Source organism: Tupaia chinensis, unplaced genomic scaffold (genome assembly GCF_000334495.1).
Source record: "Tupaia chinensis unplaced genomic scaffold, TupChi_1.0 Scaffold000575_1, whole genome shotgun sequence".
NCBI lineage: Eukaryota > Metazoa > Chordata > Mammalia > Scandentia > Tupaiidae > Tupaia > Tupaia belangeri.
Window position 1 is genome coordinate 2,171,081 of NW_006160089.1, and position 15,665 is coordinate 2,186,745.

The following is a 15,665-nucleotide window of genomic DNA, read 5'->3' on the forward strand; positions in this document are numbered from 1 at the left end:
CCACCTTAAAGAGGAGGGGCAGCTGCTCCAGGGGTACATTCACCATCTTTCCTGGGAACAGGTGGGAGAAGAAGAGTTAACAGTGGCCACTAGTGGAAAGATGGTCAGGCAGAGAGACTGTGGCAAAGGAAGTGCCAAGGGAATCACTAAAGTCAGACAGACTGGGCTAATGTCCTGATATCCACCCATGCTGGTGTCCTCAGGGGTCTGGTCATGGTGCCAACTCACAATCATTCTACCACCTAGGGATTATGTATTCTGGGCTAGATAACTGAATGTATGATCTCACTTCATTCTTACACTTCTGTGTGACAGACACTACTTTCACCCCCATTTTCATTTGTTACAGGGCATGTGTGCTTGCCAGAGAAACAAAGACGGAGGAGAAGTGAGAAAGCACCCCTGGGGGGAAGGGGAAGTGGCCACACCGCAATCTTTTCTCCTCCAGTTGGTCCCATTTTATAGATGAGGAATCTAAAACTAAGAAGTAGTCCTTGATTCCCTTTTAGAACTAAAATACCTTGAGAAACTCATTTTTTTTTCTTTTTTTTTCCTGGCAGATTCTCTAACTAGCATTCTATAAAACATTTCTCTTAATAGTAGTATGATAGGGTTAATAAAAGTATTGGGGAATAGGGGCCAGCCCTGCACCCTAGCCGTTAAGGGGGCTGGATCCCACATGGCCTACTATGAGTTCTGGCCACAGTAGTTTGAAAAACATACTGGGTATGTGTGTGTGCACATGCATGCCTAGAATCCCGGTAAGATGGAGAAATGGAGGAAAAGGGATTGCAGCATGGCCATGCCCCATTTGTTTGAGTGCATGAGAGATTGTTTTCTGCTTCTCTCTCTCTGGTGAGTGCTTATGGCCTCTGGTCATTAAAAGAATAAAGCACTGGGGAAAAGGGGAGAGAGGAGGATCATGGGGCAAGTAAATTTGAGAAATTCAAGGTCAAAATAATTGTACGAGTTTTTTTTACTGGAGAACCTCTCCAAGCATTTAGTGTGCTCATATACTTTGTAAATGCCTAGGCTGTGGTTCTTCTCCCAGACAGTATCTAAGTCACTGGGAACATTTAAAAAATATTAATGCCTAAGCTCCACCCAATAGCAATTACACCAGTATCTTTGGTGGCTCTAAATACTAAGTTTTTAAAAAAGATTCTCAGGTGATTAAAAGTCCTACCAGGGCTGAGAACCTATCTCTATGAGGGAGAGTGGATGTGTAATTACAGACTTCCCTTTGACTTCATTTACAAACCACCTGATTTATCTTTCATTTGGTAGAATACAGTTTAGAAAATAAAATAGTTGAGGCACACTATTAAAATATCTCTAAAATTCTAATAGCTTAGGTCCAGCTCACATCCATCTGCTAGACTGCACTGTGGCCAAAGCAGTAGAAAAAAAATTCACTTGTCTGATTGAGAATTTTTTCCTTTAACAACTGCATGCTGAATTCTACACGAACAATTCCAGTCTAGAGGTCATATTTCTGAGCTGCCCCAAGGTACATGCTGAACAGCTATAAAGAAAAATTTTTACTAAATAAAGTAAACTAACAACAAAAAAGGTCAGGATTTTACATTGAAAGGGACCTAGCAGGGCCAACAGGTGGCATGGTGGTTAAGACGCTACACTCCCACATGGCCAACTGCAGTTCAAGTACTAGACTCTGCAGCTTGAAACTCACACTAATTGCATGTGCTTGTGCATGCATGCCCAAAATCCGGAGAGGAGAAAGGAGGAGAAGGGATTGTGGCATGGCCATCCCCCTAGGTGGTGATTTCTTGCTTTCTGTCTCTCTGGCAAGCACACATACCCTATAGCAAAAATCTCTCTCTTGGAAGAAAAAAAAAAGGGGGGGGGACCAATTTAGATATCAAAAAGTGCAGAAGGTCAAGATCACACCCACCACAGACAACAACATACCTTTGTAAACATATCATTTCAAAGATATCAGTTTATTTTTTAAAATTATTATTATTTTTTATTTAGTTTTTTGCCATAGGGTGTGTGTGCTAGCCAGAGAGAGACAGAGAGAGGGAAAGTGAGAAATTCCTAGTGCTAGTTAGAGAATCCCAGGGGAGATGGCCATGTCCAAATCCCTTCTCTTTCAGTCTCCTCTTGGGATTTTGGGCACACATACACATGCACCCTGTGTGATTTCAAGAGTCAAACTTGAGAATCCAGTGCCTTAACCACCATACCTCCTGCGGGCCCTAAACATATCATATTAAATAAATTAGCTCTGAAAGCCTATGGGCAATTCTGTGAAATGAAGCTCTTTTTGTTTTTTTTAAGATATAATCTGTATTATCATAAAATACAAATTCAGGAAATTTAATTTAATTTCAACTACAGAATTCGGGAAGTTAATTTAATCTGAGATAATCTGAGCCTGTTTTCCCATCCATAAAATTAGCAACCACAGAGCCGGCAGGTGGTGTGGTAATTGACGTGCTAGGTTCCCACATGGCCAACTGGTTTGGAGTCCCAAGACCTAGAGGCTTACTTTCTCGCATTCCCTTTCTCTCTCGCTAATCAAATTTTAAAATAATAACACCAATGGAATTAAATAAATAATTCTTTAAAAATTGCAACCACATGCCTTGCGGAAATTGACATAAGGCCACAAAATATCCTACAGATCACAGGAGCTCAGGAAATGTTAACATCTTTACAAAGAAAACAGTAACTTTCCATTGCAACAGAACTTTTTTTGAGAGCACAGTCGGTAACTCAATAATGCAACGGGTGCCGTGCCTGGAATGAGCATCCTGAAAGTAGTGCCTAACTCTTTCCTTCACAAGCCTGATCAGAGAGGTAAGGCAGGTTCGGAAGCCTGGGGCCCAGAATGTTACCTGCAATATATCGAATCTCTGGTAAGCACATCATGAGATCAGGAAAGCGGTTTGGCTGATGCGTATATTTATATTCAGTGAAATCCTGGCAAATGTACCAATATCGCTTGTTCAACTGTTCCAGCTGTGAGGCACTGGTCAGACCCCTGATATCTGTGAAGAAAACCACACAGGGAATAGGAGGGACTTTGTAATGTAGAATAAACACCTTACGTGCATCTTTCGACTAAAAGTTACTAAACATTGTTGTGATGATAGATCTTTTCTCTTTTTCTCTCATGGGAGAAAAACAAAACAGAGAAGGACAATATAAAGGACAGTCACTAGACTGAGCCTCTTGAGGACCTTGGCTGTGTCTTTCTCAACTTTGCATCCAGCTCTCAGCACAGAGCTTGGCACAAATGGGCGCCAGTGAATGCTGACCACATGGACTGAATAACCTACTCTTCCAAATTTGTTGTCCACAATATCTGTACTATTTGCCCTTTGTTAGAGCTGATCAGAAAGCTTGCTGATGCATGTATACTGAGGAGTATACTCCACACGCAATCTTGTGCCTCTGCTCTTACTATTCCACCTGGACTGTTTCTCCATTTTTCTTTCTTTCTATCCATCCATTATCCTATCTTTTTAATAAACAGAATATGAATATAATATTCCATATATAAACCTTCCCCAGCCGTTGGGCCCAGCTCAAACTTCTCTAAGAGTTACTACAGCTTTCTCCCGTTGGAGGCGCAAGCAATGAGTCAAGTGCCAATGAAGTGTGCGTTTCTTATGGCTAGGGGCCTGGGGTCTAATTTTTTTTCCCCCCAATGTCTTTAGTATCAGCATAGGGCTTGGCCTAAGGGAGGCACCAGAAAAAAGGTACAAACAGTACAGAAGCCGGAGGAGGAGGTCTGACCAGTGTGGGGAAAGAGAGGGCAAAGAAGAGGGATGAAGAGTTTCTGGACTTGGGGGCCTGCAGGTGGTGTGGTGGCTAAGGGCTCTGGACTCCCACATGGCCAGCTATGGTTTGAGTTCTAGACCTGGCAGCTTACTTTCTCACTTTCTTTCTCTCTCTCTAGCTCATTCTCTTCCTCTCTGGTCAAATTAAAATAAATAAATTAATTTAAATAAATAATTCTTAAAAAAAAAGTGTTTCTGTATTTAAAAAAAAAAAAAAAGACAGAGAAAGAGGGCACTTTCAATGCCATAGGCAGCAAAATAGCCTAATTCCATCACAACATTTATAGGCTGCTTTGGAAAGGAGAATACAAATTCTTCTTCAAACACTGGCCACCAGCAGTTACCAAGCACTTTGCAGGTAATCTTCCATATAAATGACATCTCACACTCTTCTAATTAAAAGCCAGGCCTGAAGTACATGCATGAGTTTTTATGCACCCCCACTCTGCCCTGAAGGGGCTGTCAGAACCACTGCCAGCCTGTCACAGCCTTATCTCCAGTAGTTTCATCAGTCACCCTGCTCTTCTTCAGTCGGGTAAACTCGGTGCATATTTAAATGACGCATGTACTGTCCTTGGTGCCTGTGTTTAAATGCATTAAAACTGACTAAACAAAGCAAATTCTCTTCCTTCCTCTATGAGTTATAGAGGCTGTGGCATTTAGGTTTGAAGAAAAAATTCCAAAGTACTGTTTGCACTATAAAGGGAGAAAGGGGAGCATAGGCCTTCCAAGATTGGTAGCCACATGGGTGATGGATTCTGTATGACAGTCCTGAGGGAAAGGGGGGGAGGGTGAAACAGAAGGGCAAATGCTCACTGGTTAAAAGCAAACAATAGTACCCTTTCTCCCACCCCCGCTACTTACCTTGATTTAGGAAGTTAATTGCCTTCATGCAAGCATACTCCTCATTGCTGACCTTTAGCTGATGGAACTTGTGATACAGGTAGATAAGCCGCTCGATCACCTCCATCCCTTCATCACTAAATCTAGAAACAGACACAGAAGTTAACAGCGGGCTTGGATACTAGGGGCGGCCTGACAGGGCTCCTACAGCTCTGTATAGCACCCATGAGAGGGAAGAGGCTGAGCTTGGGGAAATGAAATTCGAGTCACCTGTGGAAGAAACATAGACTCAGTTTGTCTAGAGACCAATGTAGCTTATGCAAACTACTGTTCCTAAGGCCAGGAGGAGTCAATCAAATCACGGTTCAAATCCACCTCCATCACACACAGACTGTAGAACCTTGGGAAGGTCATTTGACCCATCTAAGCTGTGAGCTCCTCCTCTACAAAATGATAATGCTCGCCTGCTTGGGCTGACAAGGGCCAACGACAGTCTGGGATGTAATGTGGAGAAATACCACATTATTAAGAACCGTTATTCCTGAGATGTAGCCTCTATAGCTACTGCCATGGCCATGCTGACTCTGAGCTTCAGCCACAATGCAAAAAGAGCTTCTGACTGTATTTAGTTAGGCTCATTGTTTCTAGCAGGGCTAAGATCGCTCACACACAGTGAAATTTTTTTTTTTTTTTGGTTTGTTATAAGTTAATTATTTTTTTCGAGAAAGACACACACACCCAGAGAAACCTCTAGCAGGGTCTTGCCATGCTGTGATCTTCCTCCAGCTTCCCAGCCTGCCCAGAATGTTCAAGTCAACTCAGGATCTGAACCTGAGCCTCCCAGGTGGCTCGAGGACTAGGAGAGAACCCTGGCAAGTGTGTCACAGTGGCTGGGTCAACAAGAGCACAGTTTTATTGGCATTCTTTACTTCGGGTAGGAAGGGAAGGTAACATTAACTTACTAGGAGTCTTCAAGCCCTGTCAGCCTCTGTGCTGGGCACTTTATGTGCATTATCTCATTTAATTCTCTCAACCCTATGAACTAGGCAAGATAATCCTCACTGTTGTACAGATGAGAAACTGAAATCCAAAGAAGGAAGGGGAATGGCCCACAAGCGCCGAGCTAGTTGGTGGTGGAGGCGCTTGGAACTTGGGACACGGGGCTAACTTCCCAAGGCCTTAGTTTCCAGTATCTATGGTGGTAGGTCTTGTTTTTTTTTTTTTTTTTGGAGGTTTTCACTATAGGGCGCGTGCACTCGCCAGACAGACAGAGAGAGACATAGAGACAGAAAGCGAAAAATCATCCCCCAGGGGGGATGGTCACACCACAATCCCTTCTCCTCCATTCTCCTCTCGGGATCTTGGGCACGCACGCACACGCACCCGGCGTGAGATTTAAGCCACCGGGTCCGGGACGCGAACCGCGGTCGACTACGTGGGAGTCCAGCGACATAGCCATTACGCTAACTGCTGGTTCCCTATAGTGGTATGTCTTAGCTGAGAGGGCTCAAAGCTGGCCCTGCCCCTGTCTGTGGGTAAAGAGTGAGGTACTCAGGGAAAGATCAAGTTTTAGGCAAGGGAACCCTAGGCTAAGCTACCTCAGGGGACTAATGCTCTGTGTACACTTCAAACCAAGGAGGCAAATGCTTAATGGGAAACAGAAGTGGTTTTTTTTTTTTTTTTTTTTTTTTTGGGGTGTTTTTTTTTGGGTTTTTTTTTGAGAGGTTTTTGCTATCGGGCGTGTGCACTTGCCAGAAAGAGAGAGATAGAGAGACAAAAAGCGAGAAATCACCCCCTGGTAGGGATGGCCACACTGCAATCCCTTCGCCTCCATTCTCAGGATCTTGGGCACGCACGCACATGCGCCTGGTGTGAGTTGAAGCCATTGGGTCCGGGACTCGAACTGCAGTCAACTACATGGTAGTCCAGTGACACAGCCATTACGCTAACTGCTGGTTCCAGAGAAACAGAAGTTTTTTAAAGCTGGGCTTAGGCCCAGCCTGAGTCATTCTAGGAGTGGGTCAGACAATAGGCTAGGGATAGTTCCAGATAGTCCTTAGATGCAGCTCAGTCACAAAGAGAAGATGCTCAGCCCCCGGGCTGGTCGCTAGGCAGTGCAGTCCCATCCCAGGCCAGAAAGGCCCTGTCTGCACTGCTGCCTCCTGAGTTCTACTGGCCACGTTAACTTTGAAGGCATAGGCTTCCTGGGCAAACAGGATTATTTTCTCTTCCCTGGAGAAAACCTGGTTCTGCATGGAACCAAAGGCACCTACACTTCTCAAGCAGAAGGGGGAGCAGCAGGTAACTGCAGTCCACGACTCTGACCCTTGGCTTCATGACATGGCTCTTAGCCTGAGCTGGGGTTTCTTTCAGTTTGGTGATTTGGGCTATGATGGTTGGCTCAGTTTCTCTCTGCACCTGGCCCAGTGGCTTTTACAACTCTGTTGATTTTCCTAGACTGGCTAATAGATGAAATTATACTGTATAAACCACTGTAGTGACCATATCTACCATTCTACCTTTTGTTGAATGTTTGCTATCTGCCAGGAAAGGCACTTTCAGTATTCCATATATGTTCTCTCATTACGTGTTCCTAATGAATCCACAAAATGGATTCTTGACCATCATTACCTTCACTCACACATGGATGTGAAGAATTAAGAGAAATTATTTATTGTGCATCTATTATGTACTAGGCACTTTCACATGTGTTCTTATATTCCACTCTCCCAATAAGCTGTAAGATACGTGATATCACCTTCATGGGGATGAGAAAGCAGAAACCAAGGCGACGTCCTCAAGGTTACATGGTAAATACGCAGTGGTAAAGCCAACGTGCGAACCTAGGTTTGCTAACTGCGAGTCTTTTCTCAGCACAGCACGGCTCACCCCTGATCCTGTCTTGTTCTTAGCTGCTCAATGGGAAAGGCTACCACCTGCTCCCACTGGGAACCTCGAGCGCTGTGAATTTCTACAGCAACTCAGCCTGAGGCCTGGCCTGGGTGGGCACTGGACTTGCTGCAGTGATGCTGAGACTTGCAGGGACCAGTCTGTCTGGCAGTGAAGACCACTCCACATCACAATACTTTATTGGCAATTTATGTTACTGCGAAGAGAAAAGGTCTTTGCTGCCAGTTCTCGACTGTATCTGCTAGGAGGGCCAGGGTGCGGATGAGATAGGGTAGGACACAAAATAGGAGGATGCAGAGAAGAAGCGGTGTCAGCAGCTGTCTGGTGGCTGAGCAGTGTAGCGAGCAAAGATAATGCTCTGCCCCTTAATCAGTCCCCTCCTGCCCAGTGCTTACCCTGGCACTGCAAAAACTGCAGGTGTGTGGCCATCAGCCAGACCCCATCAGTAGTGCCAAACCTACTCCTGAGTGAGTCATGACCCGAGGGACACAAAAGGGCTCCCAAGTGCCTATCCTACGCATATGCTCCAGGTCTGCCCTTTCTCTGGGGACAGGATATCCCTCTTCCCCAAATAACCAACAAAAGGCAGCTATCGGGACCCCTGGCAGTGGGGGGGGGTGTAGGGGGAGGTGCTGGCAGTCAGCCTAGCAGCCCCCACTCAGTCTCCACAGGCTGACTGCAAAGTTTTCCTCCACACCCACATCCCACCCCTTGATAAACAAAGTTGTTCTCTGTTCCATGGGTCTGCTTTCTCCTGTAGCTGTGCCTCCTCCACATCTGCCCACCCCACAGTTCTGATGCCCCTGTATTCCCTGTCTACAAATTATCAGCATTCAAAGTCAGAGAGTTGGACAAACACACCCATTCTTCTTCTGGGTTGCCATTACACATGCTTGCTAGGACAAGGAAAACATTCCTGTCAGGATCCCCCAAACCACTGGACCATTCAGTCAGCAATTGAAACTGACACTGTGTAAGTTATGTCCCATTAAGGGGGTTGAGAGGCCCAGTTGTCTCTTTCATTCATCTAAGTGCACCTACCCCCAGGAGCAGTCATCAGCCACAACCTTAGAGGAACTGCCATCTCACACTCACTGATTTCCAAGAAGAAAAGTCAGACTGCAATGCCAGGACAGATCCCAGCAAGCCAAAGCTTTTGAGAAGGCTCTGGAAGAGTAAGAACTGAGTATCAGGAAACAAATGGTAAAGAACCTGGGCTTTCAAGCACAAGAGACCTAGGTGGTCACCTTAACTCCATCTTCTTTCAACCTTGTAGCCTTGAGTTTTCACCTCTCTGAGTCATGCCCCTCATCTTTAGAACAGGGATGTTAGTGCCACGCTCAGAGTGGTGGTGAGGAATCAATAATACATGTATAACACCTAAAATGGACTCTGGCATGAGAAATACACTGTAGTTGTTATTTTTATTACTAATAGCACCATTGTCATCACTCCCAGTTTTGCAGCTAAAAGAAAACACTGTGTTTCCTCAGTCTCATAGTTAGGGCCAGGCAGGGAAGCTGGAGATCATGCAGAAATGGAGCCAGGGCTCCCGAGTCAGAGGTGCCCATTAAAGCCTATCCGGCTCAAGGATCTTCTCCAGAGAGTAAAGGAGTCTTGATTAGGGTCTGGAGCAGTCACTGACTGGTGCTACAATCTGCTTTAAATCAAATTCGCCCAGCTCACTCTCTGATAACAGTCTGATTAAGGAATATAGGCACCATAAATTTGATTCAATATTTGAGAAGGGAAAAGGAGGTAGTCGTGTATCATCTGGGAAAAGCCTTTTCATGACAGCAGGAACTCACTTGTGCTGAAGAGCTGTGAAAAAGTAAAGGCAGTCTGGGGGAGTGGGAGTAAGGCCGGAGCAAGGAAGGTTGGAAGAGCTATGGCCAATTACAGACTCGCACCCCGGGTTCCTAGCAGAGTGGGGACTACTTCACAGTGATTAACCTACCTCCACAGGTGCTTGTAGTTCCATCTCCTACAACCTCCTGGGCAGTTCTACAAACACTTCAGATTCCACAGACCCCAGACCAACCTCAGAGTGGTTCATCTTCCATCTTGCTCTTAGGCACCATCATCTTGGCTAAGAGAATCGGTACTCATCTGCCTGGCTAGTCCCATAACTTGGCAGTCACCCCAACTTTCCGTCCTCACTGAACTCCCACCAACTTTACCTCCTTGACATCTCTGAGCTTTCTGCTGTTCTCTCTCTTCCTAGGGTCACTGTTGCCTTGTGCAGGCCTTGTCTCCTTTTCCTTGGGCTATTAAACAGCCTCCTTTCCACCACTGTGCTCTGGTCCTGTCCATCCTGAGCTTTATAGCCACAGAGATCTTTCTGAAACACATCCAGTGTAATGCCTCCACTTGAAAATGTCCTCCTACTGGGCCAGCAAGTGGCATGGAGGTTAGGATGCTGGCTCCGACAGGGCCAGCCAAGTGGTCCATATGCTAAACCCGGAGGCTTAAAAATTACGCAGGCGTGTGTGCATACGTGTCCCAAATCCCGAGGATGCTGGAGAAGGGATTCAGCACAGCCATCCCTCCTAGGGGGTAATCTCATCCTCCTCTCCCTGAAAGTGTATGCACTCTATAGCAAAAACTGAAAAAAAAAAAAAAGTCCTTAACAAATAGCCATGAGTCTAGACTCATGTAAGTCACTGAAAAATAAATGCAGAAGGAACAATTCTTTCATAGAGACAAACTTTGCTTAATAAATGTATACAAAATGAAATAGAAAATTGCAATGAAAACCTCAGGATTACTGGGCCAGCAGGTGGTGTGGAGGTTAAGATGCTGAATCCCACATGGTTGACTGTGTGGGACCCGGCGATTTGGAAAACATGCTAGGCATTTGAGTGTGCCTGCCCAAAATCCTGAGAGGAGACCGAATAGAAGAGATTGTGGTATTGCTGTGCCCTCTGCGCAGTGATTTCTCACTTTACTTCTCTTTCTCCCCCTCTCTTTTTTCTCTTGTGAATGGACATGCTCTATAGCAAAAACTGAAAAAAAAAAAAAAAGTCCTACTACTTACATATTAAAGTCCAAATTCTTTTTTTTTTCCTTTAAATTTGTCAGAGGGTGTGTATATTAACTAGAGAGGGAGAGAAAAGCAGCATACTCCCCACTCCCTCATGAGATGTGGTCATGTGGTAATCTCTTCATCTTTTTGGAAAAACCACAATTCTTTTTATTTTTTCTTTTTATTTATTTATTTATTTTGGAGAGGTTTTTTTTTTTGCTATAGGGCGCGTGCGCTCGCCAGACAGAGAGAGACATAGAGACAGAAAGCGAGAAATCACCCCCCAGGGGGGATGATCACACCACAATCCCTTCTCCTCCATTATCCTCTCGGGATCTTGGGCATGCACGCACATACGCCCGGCGTGAGTTTTAAGTCACCGGGTCCGGGACGTGAACCGTGGTCGACTACGAGGGAGTCCAGCAACACAGCCATTACGCTAACTGCTGGTTCCCAAAAAACCACAATTGTTGAGACTGGCATTTGAGCACCTCCATGACTTGTCCTGTCTGACTTCTGTCCTCAGTCATTTCTCCCCTCACATCTCAGTCCCTCTCAAATACATCCTCTTTATATCCAAATCCACAGGATTGCTTTTGGTTTCTGCACACATAGCAATCACAGAGGGTCTCTAACTTCTAGGATTTGTTGTTCTCCTGCCTGCCTTCTGTTCTCTAGATCATGACTAGGAAACTCCCACTTCAAGGTGCAGCTCTGATGCCTGCTCCTCTGGTAAGCCTTCCTGATTCTTCAAATAGAGGCACTCCCTTCCTAGTCTATGCTTGTATACTCCTTCACATACCCCTCAATTTCCACCAAGAAAATCCTGCATTGTGCACTGTATCTGTTTCTATTTGCCTCCCAATCCCTTAAGCCAAGAATGGGGACTCTCGGAACTAGAAACCATGTCTGCATCATTTGTGACCCCTGCATAGCTCTCCCCAACACCCACAATAGGTGCCCAGTAAATGGCCCTGGAATCAGAATATGTTGAAGTTTAACTCTTACTTTCCATCAATGGATTACACAATAGAGCATAAGTCTTAACAATTCCATTTCTTATCCTCAGAACCCAGCTGAGAGCTCTGCAGCAACACCTGTTCTGGAGTTGGCATTGTTAAGCAGAACTTTCTGTGATGATAGCCCTCCAGGGGGGATGACCACGCCACAATCCCTTCTCCATTCTCCTCTCGGGATCCTGGGCACTCAAGAACATGCGCCCAGCATGAGTTTCAAGTCACAGGGTCCAGGACTCAAACTGCGGTCAACTACACAGGAGACCAGCAATGTAACCATGTGCCATCTACTGATCCCCACAGGAATGTTCTCTATTTGCACTATGCAGTAGAGTAGCCACTAGCCACATGTGGCTAATGAGCATTTGAGATATTGCTAATACCAATATTCTGGGACAAGCATATGGTGTAATGGTTTTGCCGCTGGACTCCCATATTGTCGACTGTGGTTTGAGTCCTGGACCTGGCGGCTTGCTTTCTCGCTTTCCCTCTCTCTCTCTCTCTCTCTCTAATCAAATGAAAATAAATAAAGTTACATAAAATAATTCTTTAAAAAAATAAATGTGTCTACTGCAAATGAGGAACTGAAAATTATTTTTTCTTTTTAATTTGCTAGAGGGCACATGCATTCATGGGGGGGCGGAGAGAGAGAGAGAGAGAGAGAGAGAGCACCCCTCACGGGAGATGCTCATGCTACAACCAAGCTGCCAGATCCGGCAGCCCTGTGGGATCCAGCCGTCTTAATCACCATGCCTGAGGAACTGGATTTTAAAGTTTAATTCACTTAAATTTAAAATTTAAAAACCACATAAGGCTTGTGGTTACAGCATTGGCTAGCACAGCTTTAGAGTCTCCTTGGTAATGAGTTTCCCTAGGAAGTAAGTTTCCTCATGAACTCAACTGTTGCTGGTCCCCACTTTGGTCACTGGGCTCAAGGCACTGGCTACAGAGGTACAATGTCTTATGAAGCTCAAAGTCAAAGACGGCCTTGCACTACCCCTGATCCCTGCCTACCTGCAGACGGCCTAGGAAAACCTTAGCAAGGAGTGGAGCACAGAGGCTGACTGCAGGCAGCCCCAGACTGAATGGCACATTCCAGGCAAATGGGGAGGTGGGACTCCCTCCACAGCTTCCTGAGCCTTGACAGAACTGCTGCCTGCTATCCAAACACCATCGGCCAGACTTACAAAGCTGGAGACAGGAATTTGATGGAGGCGATGAATTAGAGGCTCTGGACATGGGGTTAGGTCATCTTCAAAATCAGATAGCTTTGTTTACAGGTTAATGTGTCAGGTGGGTTGAAAATTCTGTCATTTATAGATCACTTTGAAGCCAGTAAGCATCACTAATAAGTATTAGAAACCAGGGAGAGTGACAACAACTGGACTCCATTCTCTTTTGGCTACACAAGGGGCCCTAGAAGTTCGTGACATTGTTTTGCTCCCAATGTGAGCCTGGCTTGTCTCTAGGCCACGAATGGATGCAGTAGGAAGATACATCCCAGTTCTGTGAAGTGTGGAGGCTGCCACACCCTCTCCAGCTTTCATTGATGGAAATACCTTTTCTTTCCTCCTCCTTGGTGTGCTGGAATCCCATGATTTCCACAATTTTAAACTGTCCAATAAGGGTGATTTATTAAAATGTCTACTGAAATGTGAATTAAGCTTTACAAGACTTTTCAAAAGAAAATATTAATGAGTCAGAAAGCTGTCTCAACCAATCACCTGTCCTGATTTGGGAGTCAGAAGATATGGCAGCCATGTGCCCAGGTCTCCAAAGGGAGTGGGCAGAAGTGCACCGGCCTGGCTGTGGAGCAGCAGGAAGACGAGCTCTTCTAGACAGGGAGGTCAGAGGCCCAGGACTGGCTGGGATGAAATTTTATGCCAGAAAATGGAGAGGAAAATGCTATATTCTGAGTCCCAGAGGAAAACGCTTATTTTTTGAGTCCCATATTCTTAACATCTTGCTGTAGTTCAGATGCAGTAAGAAAGCCTAAGCTTTGCAATCAGTTAGATGCAAGTTCAAATCTAGGCTGTGGATTTAAATCCCAAATCCTCAAAGAGAGCTCTCTTTGAACTTCAGTTTCCTCCTCTATAAAATAGGTACAATGACACCTCCAATGCCAGAGGCTGTGAGAAAGAAATAAAACAATAATATAAAATACCTAGACTAGTAGCCAACACTCAGTAGGTACCAGAGTAACTTCCAGGTCACTGTCTTGGACTGTAAACTACAGAGTTCCTCTTACCTTGGAAGGCAAGAGTTCAGATGTTTGTTTTACAAGATCTAAGTAATCCAGACAACAAAAACAACAGTTTAGCGCTCTGCTAAGGTAGACTGTACAGTATTTATTCCTCACAACTACCTTGTTGGGGAGGTATTGTTATCACCCTATTTTATACAATCAGATTCTGAGGATCGGAGACTTGGCCAAGGTCACAAAGTTATTCAGTGGCACAGTGAGGATATGAAACCAGGCCTGTATGTTGTTCTGTTTTTTAGAGATAATTTTGCTATAGGGTGCGTGCGCTCACTGGAGAGAGAGACAGAGACAGAATGTGAGAAATCATCCCCCAGAGGGGATGGCTACACTCTAGTCCCTCCTCCATTCTCCTCTCAGGATTTTGGGCATGCACACACACACGCCCAACGTGAGTTTTAAGCCACACAGTCTGGGACTCAAACTGTAGTTGACTACATGGGAGTCCAGTGACGTAACCATTATGCCACCTGCTAGTCCTTAGGCATGTTTTAATGCCTATCCCTCAGAGGGCCAGGCAACCCAGCCTTGCAGGGATGACAATGATGTGGTTGCCTAGGATTTCCTCCCCAGGCAGCAGCCCTCACCTGTGTAGTTCTTCGTCAGAGGGTGAGTACTTGGCAGTGACGTCAGCCAGCTCCCCAAAGATCTGCTTGCTGTAAACCGTGAGGGAGGACAGCAGGATTAACTCCTGCCATGTAGAGCTCAAGAGGCACGTGTAATCCTTGATTGAGAGCTCGCAGAAGAAAGGCAGCTTCTTGATCCAGGCAATCTGCCTGAAGAGCAGCTCATCGGCCAGGCGGCAAAGCAAGGCAAAAAGCTCTGCCTGTGTCACAGCATATCTGGAGGGGTAGGGACAGGGGAAAGTCACTTCCATGGGCCAGAGGGTAAGGATGGGTGCACAGGGAGTGGGTATTCCTAAGGGCACAAAGGGTCTCTGGCAGTGAACTCCTTGCTGTTAACCAAGGATCTGAGGTTTCACTCAACTCAACTTTTCTGGTAAGCGTGCAAGACTGAGGTCAGCTGAGGGCTGAGACAATCTGGTAAGAAAGGTCGCTGAGAAGAGATGAGCCTTGGAGTCTGTAATCATTAAGCAGGCCCTGTACCTAGTGGTTAAAGGGAGCTGGGTCCCACATGGCTGACTGTACACAGTTCAAATCCTGGCCCTGGTGACTTGAGAAACACACCAGAAACATGTGTGAGTGCATGCCCAAAAGTCCCAACAGGATGGAGAAATGAAGAAAAGATTACAGCATGACCATGCCCCACTGGGAGAGGGGTGCTTTCTCCCCTTTCCTCCCACTCTGGTGAGCTTATCTGCTCTCTACACACACCCCCCCCAAAACAAACAAACAAACAAACAAAAACAGGGCAATTATCAGGGATATGACTTTGTTTGTTTTAATTGCCAGAGGGTACATGTGCGGAGAAAACACCTCCCAATAGGGCATGGTCATGCTGCAATCTCTTGTCTTCCAATTCTCCATCCTGTTGGGACTTGGGGCAGTATATACACATACCCAGCATGTTTTCCAAGCTGCTAGGTCTGGGACTCAAACCACAGTCAGCCATGTGGGATTTGGCTGCCCTAATTATTAGGCTATGGGTAATAATTGACTTAGCATTGATCTCCTCATATGTTCCAAGTCTTAAAAAAAATTCCCAGTCACTTCTATCCTAGTTCTGGCAATTAACACTCTAACAGGTGGATTTGGTGCCCACCCAATACAGGGACTGGCCAAAAAAGGGCCAGTTGGAGTCAGATGGCTGAAGAGAACAGAACAAGTTCAGAAGCATTC

At 45.5% G+C, this 15,665-nt stretch overlaps 1 protein-coding gene across 3 annotated transcripts in view; it reads right to left on the reverse strand.

Annotated features, from left to right (window-relative positions):
- NR6A1 (nuclear receptor subfamily 6 group A member 1) overlaps positions 1–15,665 on the reverse strand; it is a gene marked incomplete at its 3' end in the record, with an annotated part of 66,607 nt that continues 50,942 nt past the window's right edge. For 2 of the 3 annotated variants that reach the window (XM_014591475.1, XM_014591474.1), the window contains 4 exon segments: positions 1–51; positions 2,865–3,017; positions 4,677–4,798; positions 14,454–14,708. In XM_014591475.1, the coding sequence (XP_014446961.1) occupies positions 1–51; positions 2,865–3,017; positions 4,677–4,798; positions 14,454–14,708 (581 nt within the window). 3 annotated transcript variants of the gene reach the window in all.